General features: G+C 31.5%; 2 protein-coding genes and 1 long non-coding RNA gene across 5 annotated transcripts; all 3 read left to right on the top strand.

Moving 5' to 3' along the window:
- The first annotated feature begins 8,391 nt into the window (after positions 1 to 8,391).
- Positions 8,392 to 10,935, top strand: LOC107910485 (60S ribosomal protein L30). 2 transcript variants are annotated; one of them, XM_041088399.1, is made up of 5 exons: positions 8,395 to 8,739; positions 8,851 to 8,956; positions 9,246 to 9,347; positions 9,786 to 9,837; positions 10,625 to 10,707. In XM_041088399.1, the coding sequence occupies exons 1-4, from the start codon at positions 8,719 to 8,721 to the stop codon at positions 9,788 to 9,790; spliced, it is 234 nt and encodes a 77-aa protein (XP_040944333.1). In that variant the 5' UTR covers positions 8,395 to 8,718; the 3' UTR covers positions 9,791 to 9,837; positions 10,625 to 10,707. The 2 variants fall into 2 exon arrangements, with proteins under 2 accessions (XP_040944332.1, XP_040944333.1); XM_041088398.1 differs by lacking the exon at positions 9,786 to 9,837 and having other exon boundaries at positions 8,392 to 8,739; positions 10,625 to 10,935.
- A 1,805-nt stretch (positions 10,936 to 12,740) lies between these two features.
- On the top strand, positions 12,741 to 15,555 carry LOC107910486 (G-type lectin S-receptor-like serine/threonine-protein kinase At1g34300). Its single transcript, XM_041088397.1, has one exon. The coding sequence runs from the start codon at positions 12,914 to 12,916 to the stop codon at positions 15,446 to 15,448; it is 2,535 nt and encodes an 844-aa protein (XP_040944331.1). The 5' UTR covers positions 12,741 to 12,913; the 3' UTR covers positions 15,449 to 15,555.
- A 4,266-nt stretch (positions 15,556 to 19,821) lies between these two features.
- On the top strand, positions 19,822 to 22,469 carry LOC107910487 (uncharacterized). 2 transcript variants are annotated; one of them, XR_005910170.1, is made up of 3 exons: positions 19,822 to 19,967; positions 20,453 to 20,545; positions 22,172 to 22,469. It is a non-coding gene; the product is annotated as an uncharacterized lncRNA (long non-coding RNA). The 2 variants fall into 2 exon arrangements; XR_001687653.2 differs by lacking the exon at positions 20,453 to 20,545.
- The last annotated feature ends 587 nt before the right edge of the window (positions 22,470 to 23,056 follow it).

Here is a 23,056-nt window from a genome sequence, read left to right as displayed (position 1 = left end):
AATATGGGCTTAGTGGAAATTATTTTTATGGTTTATAATAAAGGTTAATTTGATAAAATGGTTATTAATATAAGAATTAAAGTAAAAACAAAACAAAATTTGGAGTGTTCATCTTTACTCCACCGATTTTGAAGCTTAGAAAGCCAAAGTTAGGACTTTTACATTCGGCCAAGCTTAGATCCATTTTTATTTCGTTTTTAATGATTTCTACGTTTTTGAGCTCATTGCAACTCAATCTAGCTAACCCATGCTTTAAATTCTAAAATTATTGATGATTTTGAGTTAAGCCATTGTTTAATGCTTGGTTGTTTGGGTGTTTAATGGTAGAATATTGATGGTTGTTACTAGATATACAAGTTTTATCAAGTGATTTTTGACAAAAATGTAAAAAAAAGAGATTAATTTGTAAAAGATAGAAATATGGTGGTTAGAAATGTGAGTAAAATGAAAATATGGGCTGTTATTGGGTTAAGTGAAATTCGTCTATAATGGGTTTTAGTTTAATTGTGTAAAATTGCCATTTTGTGTGAAAAGGACTAAATTGCATAGTAGTTAAACGTATAGGGACAAATGTGTAATTTTCCAAATATTTGTGAATTGGGCTAAATTGAATTGAATAATTACTGAAAATATTAAATTGATATTATATAGATCAAGATAAGCAAATATCAGAACTTGATCGGGGAAAGTTAGACGGGTAGACGAAAGTATCGAACAAATACGAGGTAAGTCCGTATAGCTAGAATCGAACTATTAAACAATTGCAATAGTATTTAAATGTATATATTTAATTGAATTGATTATATGAATGTGATTTGAGAAAGTATGCGAATTGAGTAATTAAATGTATGTATTTAATTAAATTGATGGTATGTATATGATTTGAGAAAGTATGCGAATTGAGTATTTAAATGTATGTATTTAATTAAATCGATTATATGTATGTAATTTGAGAAAGTATGCGAATTGAGTAATTAAATGTATGTATTTAATTGAATTGATTATATGTATATGATTTGAGAAAGTATGCGAATTGAGTATTTAAATGTATGTATTTAATTAAATCGATTATATATATGTGATTTGAGAAGGTATGCGAATTGAGTATTTAAATGTATGTATTTAATTGAATAGATTATATATATATGTGATTTGAGAAATTGAATTATTGATCATTGAATGCTTAAATGATGAATTTGAATAGCTACTGAGTCCTGTTTGGACCGTAGGAAGTTGTTAGATACGAGTGACATGTCACTAGGGTTACCGATTTCGTCGAGCTCCTGCATTTGTTGCGGACTCACCACAGCTCGTATGAGCTTACCGATATTTCAGCTTGTAAGAGCCTACTGTTTTCAGCTCATTAGAGCTTACCGTTTTAGCTCGTATGAGCTTACTGTTCAGCTCGTCAGAGCTTACCGTTTCAGCTCAATAGAGCCTACTGTTTATCAGCTCAGGAGGAGTTTATTCGTTCATGGTTCGAAAGAGCGGAAAGGATAATGGATTGACGGATTACCGATAAATACACTTAGTGTGTATAACTCGAGTATCTATCAATATTCTACGAAGTTTAACTGGCATAATTACTGTTAATGATCATATGAATAAGATATGTGTTTATACGGATGAACGACTGGTTATATGAATGAATTACAGTTTATACGAATAGAAATGAATTGCTATAATGTTATGTGAATTACATGGTATGGATGATTTTATATGCTTATGCATTTGGCAAGAAAAAAAATTTGGTTGGATTGTACTGAAATGGTAATATAGGTTATAATAACGTACGAACGAATGTCATATATGTGAACAGGCTTTGTGGACAAATGAGTTGGTTTTAATTGCTTTAATGCTTTATGCTAAATTGATAAGTTTAATTTTACATTATATGGGCTTACTAAGCTTAATGCTTACTTCGTTCTTTTCTTATGTCCTATAGATTTCAAAAGCTAGCTCGATTTTGGACGAGGTTGGAGATTTGCTATCACACTATCCAGACGATATTCAGTAATTTTGGATCTTATGTAAATAATGTAAATAAGACATATATAAGCTAGTTTATTGATTGAATTATATGGTCACTTATGTTGGTATAAATTTTGGGGTTTGATCAAATTATATGATATGGCTTGAGCTGGAAATGTTTGGTTTGGTATGTGTTACTTGTGAATTTGGTAAGATTTTGATATGGTTTAACAAGGTTTTTGATATGCTTTATAAGGCATTGAAATGAGATATGAACATATGTTTGGATATGGAATTATTATATGAAATTGACAATGAATTTGGTATGTTTGAGATGATATTTAGTAAATATTTAATGTTTTACTATTCTGAATTGAAATAAAGGTCCTGTAATTCCCCTTACATATTCCAGCGACGGTTACGGGATAGAGGTATTATAGAGGTATTTGCCTATAAATTCTTTATCACTTTCTCTTTTATTTCCACAAAACTCGAACTCTCAGACTCTCCCACTTTTCCAAATAACTTGTCATTTTTTTGCTTTATTTTTTTAGGAAAAATGGTTATGTTTGAAGAATATGTAGCTCACCATGTCATCAATATGGTAAAAGTTTCCACTCAATTTTTTTTATTTTTTTATTGTGATGCTTTTTTTTTGATTTTGTGAGATTAAAAATTGATTTTCGTAATATTTTAAATAACAAATAGATCAAGTTGTTCATGCTCAAAATGATGTAAGCTTTTCTACGATAGAAACCTTTAAAATGATACCAGAGTTGCTCTCTACCTTGTTGGAAAGGTGGCCGGAAACACAAACGTTCCATTTTCCCTACGGGGAAGCAGCTATAAGGCCACAAGATGTCACTTTAATAATTGCCCTTCCAATTGATGGGCAGGTGGTAACTGAAGCTAGTGACATTGACATGAAGTTTGTGTAGAATCATTTTTTGGGTGTTGCGCCATTTATGGATGATAAAGAATTAGACGAGAATTTGGTGAAATGTACATGGTTAAAAAGGCTTATCATTCCATTCCCTCATCACTACGTGCATCAAAATTTCCCTAATAAGCTTTGTCTCTTAGAATGTAAGAAGTACTCCTGGAAACATGAAAATAGCTCACTGTTGGCTTCCTTCTTTTCCCCATTGTCCTCGTTTTTGCCTCAGCAACACTTTGTTAATACATGAATAATTATGCTAACAGCTTTTCTCCAAAACCAGTGTGATGGGATTATACACTTATCCATAGGGAAATTATAGGTTTTGTCATTGTATTTTATTTCTTTAACAAGTGATGGAATTCAGGTCACATAACTCTAATAATCTCCACCTTGGCACAAATTCTCAACGAATAAGTTCTTCACCATGAACTCTCAACGAACAAGTTCTTCACCTCTTCCACGAAACCCTTTAAGGGGTATTCTTCAACAATGAACACCAACCAAGTCCAAGCAATGCTTAAACTTAGTTATAGTAAGTGACTTAGTCATTATATCTATATGATTATCATGAGTACTAACTTTGCTCACAACAATATCACCACGAACAATAATATCTTGCACAAAATGATACCGAACATCAACGTGCTTTGTTCTCTCAGGAAACATTTGATCCTTCGTAAGGAATATGACTTTTGACTATCAAAAAACACTGTACTAATCTAGAGGTCTTTACTGAGTTCACCAAAGAGTCCTTTTAACTAAATAACTTCTTTATAAGCCCCAGTAATCATCATGTACTTAAATTCAGAAGTAGACAAAACAACTATGGTTTGCAAAATGGCTTTCCAACTGATTGCGCAACCCCCAATAGTAAAGACATACCGTATGAGAGATCTTTTTTTTCAAGGTTTTCAACAAAATCAGAATCAACATACCCAATGAATCCATATTTAGTTCTTCCAAACTGTAAGCAAACATTAGTAGTACTTCGTAAGTATCTAAAAATCCATTGAACTGCTTTCCAATGTTCTTTACCGGGATTTGTCATGTGTCTACTAACTGCATATGATAAATTTAGACGTGAGGAAACCATAACATATATGAGAGATCTCACTGCACTAGAATATGAAACACGTGATATGTAGTCAATCTCATTATTTGATTGCAGAGACAAAGCCGATAAAAGTCTAAAGTGTGCTGCTAATGGAGTACTAACAACCTTGGCACTCTGCATATTGAACCTACAAAGAACTTTATCAATGTACCTTTTCTAACTTAGGTACAGTTTACATGCTTTTCTATCTCTAAGAATTTCCATCCTGAGTATCTTATTTATTGCTCCCAAATCTATCATCTCAAATTCTTTACTAAGCTGGGCTTTGACTTTTCTTATCTCTCATTTATCTTTGGTTGTTATGAACATGTCATCAACAGAAAGGAGCAGATATATAGATGAACTGTCACAATTTTTCTTAAAATAAACAAAACTGTCAAAGCTGCTTCTTTTTAAATCATAAGTAGTCATAAATGAATCAAACCTCTTGTATCACTGTCCAAGTGACTGTTTCAAGCCATAAAGGGACTTTTTCTGCAAGAAAACATACTCCTACTTTTCTGAGACTATAAAGCTCTCCGGTTGTTGCATGTAAATATCTTTCTCAAGTTTTTTATGCAAGAATGTTGTTTTCACATTTAACTGCTCAAGCTCCAAATCATATATGACCACAATACCTGGAACCTGACTGTAACTTTTTGCAACTAGTCTTGTTTTATACTTAAGTTCTTCAACTTTTGAAGCCCTTTTTTTTCTTCTTAAACACCCATTTAAAACGAACAACCTTTTTACCCTTAAAAAGCTTCACTAAGTCCCATATTCTATTCTTATGGAGTGATTCCATCTCTTCTTGCATGGAAATCATTCACTTTCTGAATCTTTACAGCTAACTGCCTCAGAATAAGTAGATGGCTCTTGATTTGCATCTATATCTTTAGTCACATTTAAAGCATAAGCAACTAGATCAGCCTCGGTGAACCTTTTTAGAGGTATAATTTCTCTTTTAGGTCTGTTCTTGGCAATAAAATATTGTGATGCTGACTGTGGTAAAGAAGTAACTCTTCTCTAAGTTTCTATACTAACCTTAATATTAAACTCTGTTGTAGATCCTGGATCAATTTGAAGCTCCACTTGCTTCACATGTGTGTTTGATTTCTATTGGTTTTTATTGGAAGAGTCTTTAAGAGATAAGTTAGACAGCATAATAGTTTCATCAAAAACAACATTTCTGCTAATCACAAGTTTTCTATTTTCAGGACACCATAACTTATACCCTTAAACACCAGCCTTATATCCAAGAAAAACACACTTAATAGATCTAGGTTCCAATTTACCATTATCAACATGAGCATACGCAAGACACCCAAAAATATTTAAATTTACCATTATCAACATGGTCTGATACTCCTACTAATTACTCTAATTTAAAGACAGTTCTTGACAGTTCCAACAACGAAGGTATCTTATCTAACCCTAGTAGGGTATCCTCCAAATCCATCTGTGTAGGAACTGTCTGCATCTTTACTTGCCACAACGAAATATCGTACTTCATTATTTCCATTATTGTGATCGAGACAAGCAACCCGAAAAGCTCTGATACCAATTTGTTATAATAGAGGTCGATAATGGCAATAGAATCATCACAAAAAAAATAAGAACACATATTTTATGTGGAAACCTTGTCGGGAAAAAAAACACAGGTAGAGGATAAGAAATTTATTAATGTTGAAAAACAAATAATACAAGAGGAGTTTCAACTACATATATAAAAAGGTGGAAAAACCCTATTCTAATCAATGTCAAATAGAAGAAGTGTAGTTTTATACGGATTTTACTTGTGCGGCCCTCAGCCTTTTGCCCCTACAGATCCCCTTATTTTGCCACCATATTTTATTTCTTTAAAAAGTGATAGGATTCGGGTCATACAACTCTACACAACACTCTTGCTTTGTGAACAGGCTACCAATTTAGGCACTTGAGTTTTTGTTAGAGTTGGGAGATAAAATCTCCATCAAAGACAATACGAACTTGTTGAAGGGTCTGTGGTCCTAGATAACGACACTTTCTAGACTTCTCTTAGAAGAGTAAAAAATCCCTCAACAAAATTATTATTCTGAATTAATTTAAACTAAAATAATTTTAAATATAATTTATTTATCTCAAAATCAAAACCAAATTTCATAACAATATTTTCCATTTAGGCCTTGGTTCAATTGCAAGTTTGAGGCTCGAGGAATTTGAGATCTCAAGTTCTAGTCACACCTTACGTAAATGTGTGGATTCTCTCCTAGATTTATTCTAGTTAGTTAGTAAGAGTTAATTATTGAATTAATTCAATTCAATGCTTATAATGTTTGATTCATAGGGAGAATAGAGGCAAAAATTAGAAGAAAAAAATCATTTGATTCGTTGATCCTCAAAAAAAAAAACCTCAAAGTTCTGTTGTTGAGTGAGAAATGGAAAATTCATGAAAAGTTATAATTCTCACTGCAAAATAGTGCACCCACACGTCTTCATTGATGTTGGTTTTTGACCGAAAGAGAACTAATTATCAAAACTTTGAATTATCCAAACACATACTTGATGAAATGATTCAAACATGTTTGTTGCCGAGGGTAACAAGATCAAGTTTGTAAGAATTAAAATATCTCTTCCTTTTTCTATTTATTTCTACGATTGATGGTCATAGGGGATCCCTTTACCATTATGTATAAATAGGTTATTCTATTTGTACATATACGGAAGAGGGGCACATTCAATCTTACTCCAAATTTGGGAGTCCAAGAAATTTATAAAACCCTATTGGGAAAAAATGTGAATGAAAGATCTCATTGAATTAAGTTTGTCTGAATTTAAAAATCCAAAATTTAAATTGATGTATTGATTGGTCGATTTATCATACAAAGTACTATAACTTAAAAAAGGAAAATCATAATAACATGTGGCCACATATTTATGTCTTGCGTTGGGTTAATACATTAAATGAAGACAAGGTATATAAGAAGAATAATCAAAGGTAGGTCGTCTTCCACCATTATAGGCTGGAAAAATAAAAATCGTAGAAGCTCAATAATTGAAGACTAAATTTCATATTGATACGAAATTGAATAAAATCAATTTATTCGAAAATTCAAAGAACAAATGAAAAAATCTTGAAGAAAAAATGTCTGCATCTAACAAATCAAAATATAAAATAAAACATTGTTGGGACATTACACATCACAAATGTTATAACTTTCAAAGTAATATAAGATACAAAATTATAATAAAACCCATCATTTCAAATATGATAATGACATAAAATTAAGGTATAAAATTAACATTTATTCCATAAATTTAATGATTTTTTAAAATTTAGTTTTTGATTTTTTTTTGGTTTAGATATTTTTTTAAATTTTAATTTATGTGATTATATTCTAATATTATATCATGTTGCCGCATAAAATAATATATTTTTAATAAAAAATTAAATTATGACGTGACATAATCAAAATGCTAGATTATTATAAGGACCAAAATTGAAAAAAATTATTAAGACAAAAAAATAAATAAAATTGGGAACCGAGTTAAAAAATTATCAAAATTCAAAAACTAACTTTTTATCCCTAAAATTAACAATTAAAATAAAATAAACTAAAATAATAATAAGAGAAGGCGTCAAAATATTTTAACTGCCACAACAGCAGCAGGCACAAAATTTTAACAGTAAAAAGAAATAAAAAAAATCACAAAATTAATATACTCTGAAGTCCTTTTGTATTGTTTTTGAAATTTTATAAGTTTTTTTTATTTTTATAATTAAAAATAGAAAAATAATTACGTTTTAATATTTTGAAATCTTTTAATTTATTTTTTTATGCCCACTATTCAATATAAAATTACTGATTTTACCCTAATATCATATTCCGCTTGGTAGAATATAGAAATAATTTTTGAAAAGTTTATTATTATAAATAGAGTAGTAATACAAATATATATTTGAGTAACTACAACGTAAGATAAAATCAATCGAAAATAAAAAAAAACGAAGAATTAAAAAAAATTAGGTAAAAATATAAAGGATTCGGACAAAACTCATTCATGACATATATGATGAGACTGAAATAGATCCATGGGTACGTCGGGCCTGCCACTTAAAATTAAAAAATTTTAATTCTAGTTCATTATAAATTAATATAGAGAAAATTATGCTTTTACCCTTCTAAAACCGAAAAAAAATCTATTTAGTCCTTTTAAAAATTATAAAATCATAAATTAATACGTGATAAAATCTATATTTGATATCTCAAAAATTATAATTCAATTTTGACCCTTTCTAAAAATTTTATAGATTCACCCCTAAACTGAAAGACACATTTGCAATTGTGCATGACGGGATTCAAACTTGAATATTTAAGGATCCAAAATCTCAACCTTAACCTAGCAAACACTAACACCATGTTTGGTTGGGTGTAATGGATTAGCCATTACACCCCTAATCCGTGGCCCCACTGAATACCCTGTTTGGTTCGCTGCATTGCCCTAATGCGGGCCTATTCCGTTGCGGACGGATTCGACTTTTCTCTGCTTTAGCGCCGATTTGCTATTATGTTCCAAAATTAAAGATTGCCTAATCAGTCTCCCTTTTACCCTCCCAAGCCGAAATCGATTCTCCACCCCACCCCACCCTCTCCCTCCCAACATCAACAGAAGCTGCCAGCGAATCAAACCTCCAGTTCCCTTCTCGCCGAAGATCTCCTGTCCTCCGACGACAATGGTTGCAGCCAAGAAGACCGTAAAAACCCTTTTACTCGTTTTCTCTTCTTTTTTTTTGAATATTTAACCTAAATTTTCTGAAAACATGCTAATTCATTTTTATGTTGTTGATGATGGTATTTTGATGTAGAAGAAGACCCATGAGAGCATTAACAACAGATTGGCTCTCGTTATGGAAAGTGGGAAATACACTTTGGGTTACAAAACTGTTGTCAAATCTCTCAGAAGCTCCAAAGGTATTCCATTGTTTCTTTAAAATTGAACTTATTCCTCTCCCATATTGAAATGTCGAGCAATCTGGTTGTTGTTTTGAACATCTCTGTCACTTGTAGTTTGTTTTGTTATATGAAAAATGATGGGTTTGATTTCTTGTTTTGAATAGTAAACTAAAAGTGAATGAATTCCATTTTGGGAGATAGTGTTTAAACAGATTTTGTTTGAAAATCGATTTTTCCCTTTGTGTTGCTAATATAATGTTGATTGAGCATTGGAAGACATGTATACTTATTTTGTTGTGTGTTGTAGGTAAGTTGATTATTATTGCCAACAACTGCCCTCCTCTTAGGAAGTCGGAGATCGAGTATTATGCCATGTTGTGCAAAGTTGGAGTTCACCACTACAATGGAAGTATGTTCCTTAACCTATCATTATAATTATTTAGAACCAATGTTTACTTTTCATGTCACATTGAATCGAAATCCATTTTACGATCCCTTCCCTTGCCCTTTCAATTCTTTAGTTTTAGTTATTTTTGAAAAGCTAGATAGAATTGCTTTTTCTAGTGCTGCTGATGGAAATGGTAGAAGGAACGTCTAATCTGTATGTCACTCAGAAGCCATTTGATGAATTTATTGATATGGACGATATTTTTTTTAATTGGTAATACTGTATCTTGATGGAAGCTAACTGTTATTCTAGTTTTCACATGTAAATTGTGATTGTGGTTTGCTCAACTTAGAAGGATTGCTGAACTTCAAGTAATATAGTTTGTTCAATAATGTTGTTCGTTTTAAATTAGTTGTTGGAATTTTCTGTTTTCATTTTCATTTTACCCCTGTTGTCTAGGCTGAAAATGATGCTGTAGGCCAAGAACTTCAGAAACAACTGGAGGCTGCTGGTACCTTTCCCGCATCCTTTTTACATTCTTTTTTATGTAGACTTGTCTTAGGTGTGATTTGCTTTTCCAAGTCCTTGAAAAGTTATATTCCCCGAATCCATATATGCATTGAGTAGTAGTGTTGTAGCAAACATAAGCATCTTCCATCTTCTTATAGATAAATAAGAGAGTGAGTTAGGCTGCTCAATTTCAACATATGTTTGAGCAGTGGCTAAGTTTGCTTTGATTCTGGCATTTGTGTTGTATGCAAGACATAGGATGTTTGTTTCATCTCTCATTCTTTTAAACTTTCAGTTCATTTTGATCTACTAGTATATGTGTTGTTTGGCCAAATTCAGCTATTAGACTTTGTACTTTGCTTAAGTTGTGGATTTAGTACATGTACTTTTTCGAATTATGAAATTGTAGTCTTAACAGCAATTAAATCTGTTTGGTTAAATTCTACTATTAGCCCTTTATTATGCTTAAAAGTTGTAGATTTAGTCCATGTTATCTAACAGGAACATTTTTAGTCATTTCATTTTTCAAGTTTCAAAATTTCAATCTTAAAGCAAATGACAGTCATTAAATCTATTAAGTGGTTTTCTTTATTTTGAATAATATGTTAAAATAGCAAGCTGACACGGCATTTGTAATGCAATAATCTATTTGCCGCTTCAAAATTTTAAAATAGCAAATCAAAGTACAGGGACTAATAGCAGATTTTAACCTATGTTGTTTTTTTACCTAGAGAAATTAAGCTCCCCAGTTTAAAGTTCTAACTATCTGTATGTTATTTCCTTACCAGTGAAGGAACTGAAACAGGTTCAGGAGTTATTCAGTCAAGCAGCAGATAATTGTCTCAACTTGAAGAAACCAGATTAAATTCATTTCCTTGAACAATCCCTCCTTCCATGTTTAATTTTATTGTCTTTATATTCGTTTAATCCTAGGATTCTAAAGGTTTATTTATGTACTTAAAAAGTTAGTACAAAATGTTCCATCTGGGCTTTTGATTCTCTGCACTAGAATTCAATCAAATTACTCTTTTATGTTTGTAAAAAAACCATGTTTGCTGTTCCAATAGCAGTGTCAGTGTGCATCTAACAATTCAAATCATATTCATTTGCAAAGAATAGAATCTGAATCAGTCACACATACAACAACAATCACAACAATCACAATTGTAGTCTTAACATTTTAGCCGTCGGAAATTACTTTAAATTTTTGTTATAAGAATATTGATTATTAAGAATATTGATTATTAAGAATTTTATTAAATTATATATTTTAATTAAAATATATTTAATAATAATTATGTTAAGTTATATTTTATAGTATCATATATTATGATTTTCGTAAATTTATATAATAATATTGATTATAAAGAATTTTATTAAATTATATATTTTAATTAAAATATATTTAATAATAATTATGTTAAATTATATTTTAAAGTATCATATATTATTATTTTAGTAAATTTATATAAGAATATTGATTATTAAGAATTTTATTAAATTATATATTTTAATTAAAATATATTTAATAATAATTATGTTAAATTATATTTTATAGTATCATATATTATGATTTTAGTAAATTTATATAAGAATATTGATTATTAAGAATTTTATTAAATTATATATTTTAATTAAAATATATTTAATAATAATTATGTTAAATTATATTTTATAGTATCATATATTATGATTTTAGTAAATTTATATAAGAATATTGATTATTAAGAATTTTATTAAATTATATATTATTAAAATATATTTAATAATAATTATGTTAAAATATGATTAAATTATTTATTATTGATATTAATAATCTTATTAAAATTTAATAACAATAATAATAATCATTTACCTAAACAAATTTCTACTAAGGGTATTCTAGTCATTTTAGTTTTTTCCCTTATCCTATTACACCTCCATTCTATTTAACCAAACACAAGAATACTATTACGCCTCTATTCCATTACATTCAACCAAACAATTGAATTGCTATTACGCCTCTATTCTATTACGCCTCTATTCCAATACAGCGAACCAAACGTGCTCTAAAAGTATTATATGTATGTATATATATATATATAGATATTAATAATGTATTAAAAAAAAGACTTTTCTGTGTAATCAATCAATTAAAAAAATTGATTGTTTCTGGAAATTTTCTCCCCCACATGAAGGGTCACCATTAAATAATTGACCATAAACTTCACAACTTGATGGAATTGGCAACCAAAACAAATATTGAACTCCCTTTTTCTTATTTGAAAGTTTTACTCAGTGATAGGTAAACCTAAATTCTATTTCAAATTCAACATTAATTTTTATTTTATTTTTTGAGATATAATTAAATCTCTCGAGTTTGAGTTTAAGTTCGATTAAGTTTACCTATTAATTTTTTTACTCAGATTTGATTAAGTTTATTTGTGTTTAACCTTAAGCTCTTTTTGTACATAAGGCTCAAAATGTAATTTCATAATATAAAAAATTAAAACTTAATCAACTAAGTACTACGAGACTTGAATTTGGCTTGACTAAAAGATCAAGTTTGACTCGATAATTATTAATTCGAACTTGAATTTTTTTGAATTGAACTCAAATAACTTATAAGTAATATATTTACTTTCAGTGGTGTTAAGTTTATCATATAAATTGCTAAAAGAAAAAGACAATTTTTTAAAGAAAATTTGAATTCAAAAGTTGAGGGGTGAATTATTCTTTGATTTTTAAAAAAATTAATTCAAAAGGCTTTTAAGCAAAGATTAGTATGTAATTGAGCAAATGTAGAAAAATATTTTGGTCATGGAATGTGAAGTCATGGTGACGGTGATGGTGATGGTGAAGGCGAAGGGTGTATTGATTTCAATGTTGTTATGAGTGGCGTGATGAAAGGTGACGACCCATACTTTTCTTTGCTGAAGATAGAGTTTGAACTTTCCGCCACGGAAATGGGGCGGAAACCATCTCTTTCACACCTTACTTTCTCCATTATTGCCATGTAACGCAAGGCAAAATACAGGTCACTTTTAAATGCAATAATGGACTAAAAAAGAATGAAACAAAGAAAATAAACCCCTGCAATGAAAATGTCTAAGCTCTCTTTTTTTCTCCTTTACCTCCATTGTCTCTTCGCCATTTCTTCATCTTCTACCATCATACCTTTAGGTTCAACTCTTCAAGCTTCAAATAGAAACCAATCATGGTCGTCACCCAATGCCAGTTTCTCACTTTCTTTCGTTCCCGTTACTCCCTCTTCTTTTATGGCTGCCATCACTTACTATGCCGGTGATGTTATTGTATGGTCAGCTAGTAATGGCAGCAATGGCACTGGTGATGGAGCTTCTCTTGTTGTCGACTCTGGTGGGACTTTAAATTTGCTCCCCAGTGGAGCCCTCCGTTTAACTAATGGCTCCGGTGCCGTTGTTTGGGACTCTGCTACTGCTAACAGAGGTGTTTCACATGCGTCTATTGATGATTTAGGCAACTTTCAGCTCCTCAATAATGAAAGTGCTCCAATATGGTCCTCGTTCCAGAACCCGACAGATACCTTGGTTCCTTCACAGAATTTCACCGTTGGTAAGATTTTACGCTCCGGATCTTACTCCTTAACTCTTGGTCGATCAGGTAACCTTACTTTGAACTGGAATGGCACTATTGAATACTGGAGTTTAGGGTTCAACTCATCCATCAATGGGAATTTGACGTCACCTAGGTTTATGTTGCAGTCTAATGGGATTTTGGTAGGTTTAGATCCTTCGTTTGCTCGTGGAATGATTAATATGGCATATAGTACTGATTATGGTGAAGGTGATGATGTGTTTAGGTTTTTGAGGATGGATAATGATGGTAATTTGAGAATTTACAGCACTAGTGAGAGCAGTGGGAATATAACCCCGACATGGGCGGCTGTAACTGATCAGTGTCAGGTTTACGGATTCTGCGGCAACATGGGGGTTTGCGGTTACAAAGATTCGAATCCGGTTTGTGGATGTCCATCTCAGAATTTTTATCCTGTTGATGAACATGATGGTAGAAAAGGATGCAGGAGGAAAGTGGAGATTGAGGATTGTCCTGGGGATGTTACCATGTTGCAATTAGAACATACCAAGTTCTTAACTTATCCTCCAGAGGTTAACGATCAGACATTCATTGTTGGAACTGTAGCTTGTAGGATGAATTGTCTTGTCAGTGGTTCTTGCATTGGTTCCACTTTAGTAGCTGATGGAAGTGGGATTTGTTATATGAAAACGACTGATTTCATTAGTGGTTACCAGGGTGCGGTTCTTCCGAGCACCTCTTTCTTGAAAGTTTGTGGACAAGCGGTTCCTAATCCATCATCTTACTTGGATACATCCGGGAAGGATAACGATTCGCGGTTGCATGCGATGGTCATTATCGTCGTGGTTTTGGTCACCCTTTTGTCTTTGTTTGCAATCGTGACTGGTTTTTGGTGCTGGTTTTACGGCGGTAGCGAAAAATCAAGGCGTATATCAGCTCAATACGAACTTGTTGATTATGCATCTGGCGCACCAGTGAAGTTCTCATACAAGGAGCTGCAACAGTCTACAAAGGCGTTCTCGGAGAGGCTTGGAGAAGGTGGTTTTGGGGCTGTTTACAAAGGAACACTGGGTAATAGAATGGTGGTTGCCGTGAAACAACTCGAGGGAATCGAGCAGGGTGAGATGCAATTCAGGATGGAAGTTGCAACTATTAGCAGTACACACCATCTGAATTTGGTGAGATTGGTGGGGTTCTGCTCTGATGGGCGTCACAGGCTACTAGTGTATGAATTCTTGAGAAATGGTTCACTTGACAAGTTCCTTTTTACGTCGAATGACCAGTCCGGAAAATTGTTGACTTGGGAAAATCGATTCAACATTGCTCTTGGAACGGGTAGGGGAATCACCTACCTTCATGAGGAATGTCGAGACTGCATAATCCACTGCGATATAAAACCAGAAAACATTCTGTTGGATGAAGGTTACACTGCCAAAGTGTCGGATTTCGGCCTTGCAAAGCTTATGAAGCCAAAGGATCATAGGCACTTGTCATTGGCAAGCATCAGAGGGACTAGAGGATACTTGGCACCAGAGTGGCTTGCAAATCATCCACTAACCTCAAAGTGTGATGTTTATAGCTATGGGATGGTTTTATTAGAAATAGTGAGTGGAAGAAGGAACTTCGAGGTCTCACCGGAAACAGACGGTAAAAAGTTCTCCCTATGGGCTTATTCGGAGTTTGAAAAGGGTCACATTGAGGCCATTGTTGATAAAAGAATAAAAGATGTTGATAGTGAGGAAGTCGAAAGGGCAATTATGGTGAGCTTTTGGTGCATACAGGAACAACCATCCCAAAGGCCAATGATGGGAAAAGTGGTGCAGATGTTAGAAGGGGTCATCGATATTGAGATGCCACCAGCTCCAAAACTGGTTGCTGAAGGCTTGAGCAGTGGAACAACCATGACTGTAAACAGTGATGTGAGTGGTCTGTCAACATATGCAGCATCCAACCCTGCTCCCTCTTCATCGTCTTCATTCATGAACATAGGAGCTTCGCCTCCAACACCAGAGAGGGAAATGGGGAAGGAATCTTCTTCCTTACTAGGCTCAAAGTGAATATAGAAATGGACAATTCAGTCTTCTTCTTCTTCTTCTTATTATTATACAATTAAAGGTTATAATTCACAGATATACTCAAACCACACATTATCTGTCAGGTGAAAGCAAAGTCAATCTCTTTCAATCTTTTATTTCTCCATCATAGCATTGTAACTTAAGGCACAAAAACAGGTCGATGGCATGCATTAATTTTCTAAGTAAATTTTAAACGCAATGATGGAGTAAACCAAATAGAAAGCAAATCAAATTACAAAAATTTTTAACGTGGACAATAAAAATTTAAAAAAATTGTAACATATACTAATTTTTTATTTTGTGCAATGCACAACTTTATTTGTATGTATAAATTAAAATATATTATACTTATTTCTTAAATTTTGTTACAAAAATTAGAGAACTTTAAAACATAATAATATATATGTTTAATTTATAAAATTTTTATGTCAAATATTTTTAATCAATTACTAATATTTTATTTTATTTTGATACTTTTTTTTATACTAAAATCTGTTATGTTACTAAATAAAATTATTTAACCAACATTAAAGGCTCATCTAGTATGTAATAGGGACATGCAACGAAATCATAGCAAAGTACAACAAAAATTAGGTATTAAAGTAGAAAAAAACATAGAAAACCAAGTATAGTTGAATGATGAAATCCTAGATTAAGCCTTAATAATTCAAATTTTTGATAATTTATTTTTTTGTTTCAAGTTACTTTTTAACTTTCCTACCCTATAGAATAAACCTAAAATAGTAAATTTTAGGCTTAATGCACACTTTAGTCTCTAAGGTATATTATTTTTCTCACTTTGGCCTTTAAAGGATTTTTTTTTGGCCTTATTTTAGTCTCTAACATTATTGGATATTCCCAGTTTAATCCTTTAATGTTAAAAACTAACAATTGGAATGTCCAACTAATCATATGCTACCACATGTCATATGATAACATCTGTAACTTCCCCAACTTGGTCTAGAAGTTACGATCGAATTCGAAAGGTTATATTAACCACCAAGATAGCCAAGTAAAAAATAAATCCGGAGTTTAAAACAGTCTTTTAAAAGCATTTATCTACCTTTAAAGAAAAACCTAGCGTTTTATCTCATTTTCACTAAAAGATATAATTTCCTAAAAACGATGGATTTTAAAGTTTACTTAGCAAAAGATGTTTTCCAATTTTATGTGCATATCTTTTTTTTTTCAAATCTCATTTACATGATAATGTAACGAAAAAGTGATGTTTAAAATAGTTTTAAGGAAAATCAAATTTCATGCATAAATAATTAAAATCCATATTTCAACATCCTAAAATCAATTTAAATGTCATGCATTCTATATAAACCCAAAACTTAAATCTCATGCCATAGTTCAAAAATAGAAGAATACAACTTTTGAATAACAAAAAATTCAAATAGTAAATCTAAAATATTTTTATAAAAAGGCAATCCAAGCCGAGACTTTTCGGGTACCAAGTCTATGCCTTAACCTTGCGAGTTATTTGAAAAGATGGAAAACTAAGTGGGGTGAGCTATTGAAGCTTAGTGTGAGTCATATCATAAGAAAATCAGTGCAAACAATAGATGTCGCATACAAAATAATAATTCTCATAGCATTCACACTCATATAGTGATTCAAAGTATGGGTTCTTTAGATCAACACATCAGTGTAATAATATCTCAGCATTCATATTTTATGTATGCATACGCTCATGCATAGTAATGCAATTTCAATTTATTAGAATAGATCCTACCCAACTCCGCTTGTAACACCTCTAACCCATCTTTGTCGTCAGATTAGGTTATGGAGTATTACGAAACATATCGAATCAAACAACAACATAAAACCATTCAATTATTAATTTAAATATCAAATATTCAAAACCAATCATCAATCATAGCATACATACGATTACGGGCCTTATCGAGCCCATGGAACTTAAAAATCAATTTATAAACAATCAAGGACTAATTTGAAACAAAACAAAAAATAGTAAAAAAATTGAAAATAAGGGTCACACAGCTGTGTGATAAAGCCCAGATCATGTGGCTTAGAAATATGGCCGTGTGGGCAAACTGTGTACAGTTCAAAAATAGGGTTACACAGTCGTGTCGCAGACCGTGTGCCAGACCATGTGCTATTCGAAATAGGGTCACATAGTCGTGTATCAACCTATGACCGTGTGGAACAATCCTGTACCAAAATTAAATAAACCACTTGGCTGTATGAAGTGACCGTGTGTGGCACACAGCCATGTGACAACCTGTGTCCCAGGTCGTATGCACCTAAAATGACTTCTAAAACAAGCCAAAACATTACCCATTCCTTAGGTGCCAAGCCAAACCAAAACCAACCATTCTGATGCCTTCAAAACACATTCAAACCAGCTTAAAACATACCAAAGTGTTCAACCTAAGTGACTAACCAATATGCCCTCATTGGCACCACATTTCATACACCAAACTAATTCACATTCAAAGATCACAAGTCTTTATCTTAAACACATGCCAAACATACAAAATTCATCCATTCTATTCACAAACAATTTACCACATACTAAAGACACCTACATATGGACATTTACAAGCCAACTCAAAAGATATAATCACAAGTATGCTTAAACCAAGTTTAAACAACATTATTATAACAACAAAACTTAAAAGCTCCTAGTACATGCCATTTATAACCAACTTCAAAATGACCAAAACTTTTACCAAGATGAAGGGCGGATAGTGTGTGTGCTCCAACTTGATTCCAACCGGTCGAGATTTTCGATGGTCTAAAGAAAAAGAAAACAACTAACGTAAGCAACTAGTGCTTAGTAAGCTTGTATAAATCATAAACGTAAACTTACCAAATAGGCTCAATTTATACAATTCATGCATAATTTCATTAATAAGCTCATGAGATCATTCAATTCCTATACACATCACAAATCTCACAAGTTAGTGAGTTCACATATATAAGAACTTAAAACCATATCATATCATATAATGTTCATAAATAACAATTTCGATTCAATCGTCCATTTCATGTCTATAATATGTGACACAATCCACTTAATGCTTGATACCATATAACCAATTCATAAATGTCCTTTACATAAATCAATTTACTCATTTGTATATCATTTAATACCCGATGAACCACAGTGACATAACATTGAATATGCAGGAAAATGCTCACACGAGCTGTAAGTCGGGATGTTAGACTACACGATGTTGCTCACACGAGTTGTGGAGAATCCGCAACAAATGCAAGACCTTAACCATCGGTAGGACATCTGAGACCAGCACCCGAAACTATAATAAACCCTAATGACATGTCATTTGTATCCTAAGCACTCACAAGGTTCAAACGGGTCATATCTTATCCAAACCATGTAATCATTTATATAATAGTTCATCACCATTACTTAACCATAAAGTTTTCCCATTTTCAATCATAATATTCAATTTAATTAACATTTTAATTTAATCCAAATCATCAATTTATATTTATCAATCAACTTAACCTATACCTAACACAGATGTTAATAAACAAATTTTCCAAAATAGCAATTAACAACTTAATCAATATACGAACTTACTTAAATAAAAATGGTTACAAACACGATGCCGACAACTATTTCGCTACTTTAGCTTTTCCACGGTTTGTGTCCGATTGATTTGTTTCTTGATCTAAATAATAATTTCGTTCAATTAATCGATTCTGTAACGATCCAGTTTCCAGTGGTCTAAAAAATTACAGTTCTGGAATGTCATTTTCGTAAAATGTGTTCGTAGATATTAATATTTAATATTTATGAGACTAGTATAGAAAGATATTAAAGTTAGTCTAGTAATTTTGCTTAATTGATAGTAAATTAAGGTACAAGTGTAATGATACTAAAGTGAGTGGAGTTGAAAATTACGATTTCGAGATCCCGTTTCCATAAACCAAGTCAGTAAATATTATTAAATAATATTTACGAGTTAATTATAATTTTATATTAAATTTTAATCGGATAAATTTGCTAATTGGAAAATTAGTAAAAGTACAAGTGTATTAGTTCTAAAGTCAGTGATTTTGAAAATTCATGTATTGGGATCCCATTTCCGTAAATAGGATTCGTAAATATTTTTATTAAATATTTACGGAGCTATCTTAGGAATAAATTAAATTTCATATTATTAATTTCGTCAAAATAGTGTTTAATTAGAGTACATGAACTAAATTATGTAAGTAATTAAAGTAAGAATTATTAAAGAATTACAATTAGAATTTAATATATAGGACTTATAAAGTAAATAAATTACTATATATGAATATATACGAGTGGCTGGTTAAGACTTATTATATATTTTATATTTGTAAACTTTAGTAAAATTATTGTTAAAAGACAAAAAAGACAAAAAGAAATTAAAAGATGATATTAGTGGATGGGAAGAGAGAGATTATTCTCTTTTCATCCTAGCCTTTTCGAAAAACAAAGGAGAAGGACGCACGGGGTTTAAACTTTTCAAGCTTCAAATTGGTTAGTGCAATTTAGTTATTTTCTTGTAATTTTTATGTTTTTGAAATTCCGGTACTATAAGTTAGCCGACCCATCTTGTAATTTTTGTTATTGTTAAAATTTGAGGATGTTACTTTAGTTGAATGTTTGAAGTTTTGGTGTTAAATGGTTAACTTTTTAAGTTTAGATTTGGAAACAGAAAAGAGAGACTAATTTGTAAAGTTTAATTGTTAGTTTTGAATATAGGGACAAAAATTAAAATATTTCAAAATTGGTATTAATTTTCTATAATTATTGATAGCAGAGGGTTGTAATGGGAAGTATTTGAAATCTTTTTAAAAATTGGTTCTCAAATTTGCAAGATATAACCATTTCGGTTTTAATGACTAAATTGAATAAAATACAAAACTTTAGGGATCATTGAATTTTTTGAATTAATATATATGATTATAATAGGTTGTTTTGACATGTTTGAAATTGATAAATCAAAATAAATTATTGTATAGATCGAGATTTGAGGTAATCAGGGGATAGTTGAGGAAAAGTCTTTTTTTTTGCGAATTAGTCCTCGGCGTTTTGCGTGTCACCATTTTTGTCAGGTAAGTTCATATGGGACTTACACTATTAATTAATGATGCATTTCTATTATATTGCTTTGCTTACTATTTGAACTGTTATTTATATAATATTTTTGGCATTAAAGGTTTAAATCGAAAAATATGAATTAAATGATTACGATTTGAATAACCCGAAGTTTACGGTGAGCAAATTCTTAGTTTGATGCTTATTAAATTTTGTATGTTATGATATTTTGTGTTATTTATTGCTACAGTTCGATGCCAAGAAAGAATTGAGTTATCTTGAAGTAGTTATATGGAATTGATTTGTTTATATTAATCGGATTGAAATTGAGCAGAAGCCTGTTTGTATCTCTGTAACATTTGATATGCATTAAGTGCCAGCAAAAGTATGTTTCAAATGCTGTCAAAGTAAGTTTTAAATGTTGTCCAAAATATGTTTTAAATGTCATCCAAAGCATGTTTTAAGTGTTGTCCAAGTAGACATTTCTATTATGTTTATGTTAAAGTAAATGTTAGGATTAAATAAGTGTTTATGCCGATTTTAATGCTGATATTATACGTAAATAAGTGTTTTCCCAAAGTTGGTTATATCTGATATACTTCATGCTGATTTAATGCTTTACTTGATTTTTTCTGTTATATTATCATTTCAATGGGAAGGATAAACGAGTGTAATTCAAGGTTGTTCAAATATTGTTGTTTTAACACTATTCGATTCTTACAATATTAGTGTTATTCGCGTGCCCATCGATACTGTAGTCAGAATATTATAAAGTGGGTGAATGTTATAAACTATGTTGTATGTATGTTCAGTTATAATGTTCAAAGGTTGGTGTTTCTATAACCCAACTATTTCAATTATTGTTCTTATATATATATATATTACTTTGTTTGGTGAGTATATTAAGAGAGTTAGTTTTTGGAACAAATTGGTGAAATGTTAAAATGAAATTGAAACATTGGTTTTGAAATGAATGAACACTCATTTGTTGGTTTCACTGGCCAGCGCAGGGCTCATTTATTTTTCGGTTATACCGGCCAGTGCTAGGCACACTCATTTGTATGTTTTACCGACCAGCGCAAGGCGCATTTACTTTTTGGTTATACCGACCAGTTCTGGGCACACTCATTTTTCAGTTTTACTAACTAGCACAGGGCGCATTTATTTTTTGGTTATACCGACCAGTGCTGACACACTCATTTGTCGGTTTTAGTGGCCAGCGCAAGGTGCATTTCATTATTTACGAATTTATCCGTCAAGCACTGAGTGCCAAATTTGGTGTGATGGTTGGATTCGCGTAGACGTCCAAGTTCGAATCACGTTAACAAGGAAAATGAAGATAAGAAACGGGAATCGAAATTAACACTGAATAGTGAACGATACTAAAGTTAGAATGAAATAAGATATATATGTGGTTATTTTGATTGAGTAAAGAAAATAAAGTGAGATGCTTCATATTAGAAACTCTAGAGAGATTTGATGAATGTAGTTCCGAAAATACGAAAGCTACATGTTTCTTTGCATATTTCTTATGGTATTTAAATTGCGTACTTGGCTATTTCGTAATATGTTTAAATATCCAAACTATAAAAATGCCATGAGGTTTTACTTATCGTATGATTTATTTTCTATTGTGTGCTCAGGTTAGGTATTCATTGATCCGATTGTCGACTCAGCATACAGTGGCAAATCTTGAACTCAATGTTGGTGAATGGTTCTTTTCGGTCTTGGCATGTACCTAGGATGTTTAATGTTTTAAATGGTCATTTTATATTTAGTTAGTCTTTTTGAGATTATGTAAGTATGCATTTGAGTGATGATAATAGTTGTGATTGGTATTTTGATAGGTTGTCCTGGTTTGATACTTAAATATATGATAGTTGAATGTATACGTGTATAGAATGAATTCTTGAGAAATTAATGAGGGTATATTGACATGAATGAATGTGGTCATTTAGTTAGTTTTTAAATTGTGCTTTTGAGGTGCCAATTGTGGCATATTGCTTAGACTCTTAAGATGATTGTTCCAATAATGTTTTGAGTTTAAATTAAATGTTTTTGAATCTGTTAAAGTTGATGTAAATGGTAGCTTGTGGTATAAGTGTCACATGGATAACTTACATGTTTTAGAACAAAATTTTCTAGGTGCACACGGTTTGGCACACGGCCGTGTGCCACACATGGGCTGGCTGCACAAGCATGTGGTCTATAAATTTTAATGGTTTTATTGCACACGGGGTCAATAAGTTACACGATCTGCCTATATGGTCGTGTAAACTATTGACACATTCGTGTGACTCACACACATGACCATGTGTCCAAACTCACACAGGCTAGACGTTTCCACATGATCTGGGGACACGACTGTGTGTCCCCTGTTTTTAAATTTTTCCCAACTTCTCATTTTGTTTCAAATCAATCCATGATCTTTTTTGAATTGTTTTTAAGTTTCCTTATACTCAATATTTTGAATTAAATAAAAAAATGATCATATTCATGCCCATATGTTATTATTTAGTAATTATTTA

Source organism: Gossypium hirsutum, chromosome D02 (assembly GCF_007990345.1).
Source record: "Gossypium hirsutum isolate 1008001.06 chromosome D02, Gossypium_hirsutum_v2.1, whole genome shotgun sequence".
In the NCBI taxonomy this organism is placed as follows: domain Eukaryota; kingdom Viridiplantae; phylum Streptophyta; class Magnoliopsida; order Malvales; family Malvaceae; genus Gossypium; species Gossypium hirsutum.
The sequence above is the reverse complement of the archived record's forward strand: the minus strand, read 5'-3'. Positions and strand labels throughout refer to the sequence as shown.

What these genes read in the sequence shown, in the direction of transcription:
- LOC107910485 (XM_041088398.1), top strand. Translation starts at nt 8,719, where the DNA reads ATGGTTGCAGCCAAGAAGACC. An exon ending in TGGTTGCAGCCAAGAAGACC is followed by an intron (nt 8,740 to 8,850) that starts GTAAAAACCCTT and finishes ATTTTGATGTAG; the next exon opens with AAGAAGACCCATGAGAGCAT. An exon ending in AGTTCACCACTACAATGGAA is followed by an intron (nt 9,348 to 10,624) that starts GTATGTTCCTTA and finishes TTTCCTTACCAG; the next exon opens with TGAAGGAACTGAAACAGGTT.
- LOC107910486 (XM_041088397.1), top strand. Translation starts at nt 12,914, where the DNA reads ATGAAAATGTCTAAGCTCTCTTTTTTTCTCCTTTACCTCCATTGTCTC.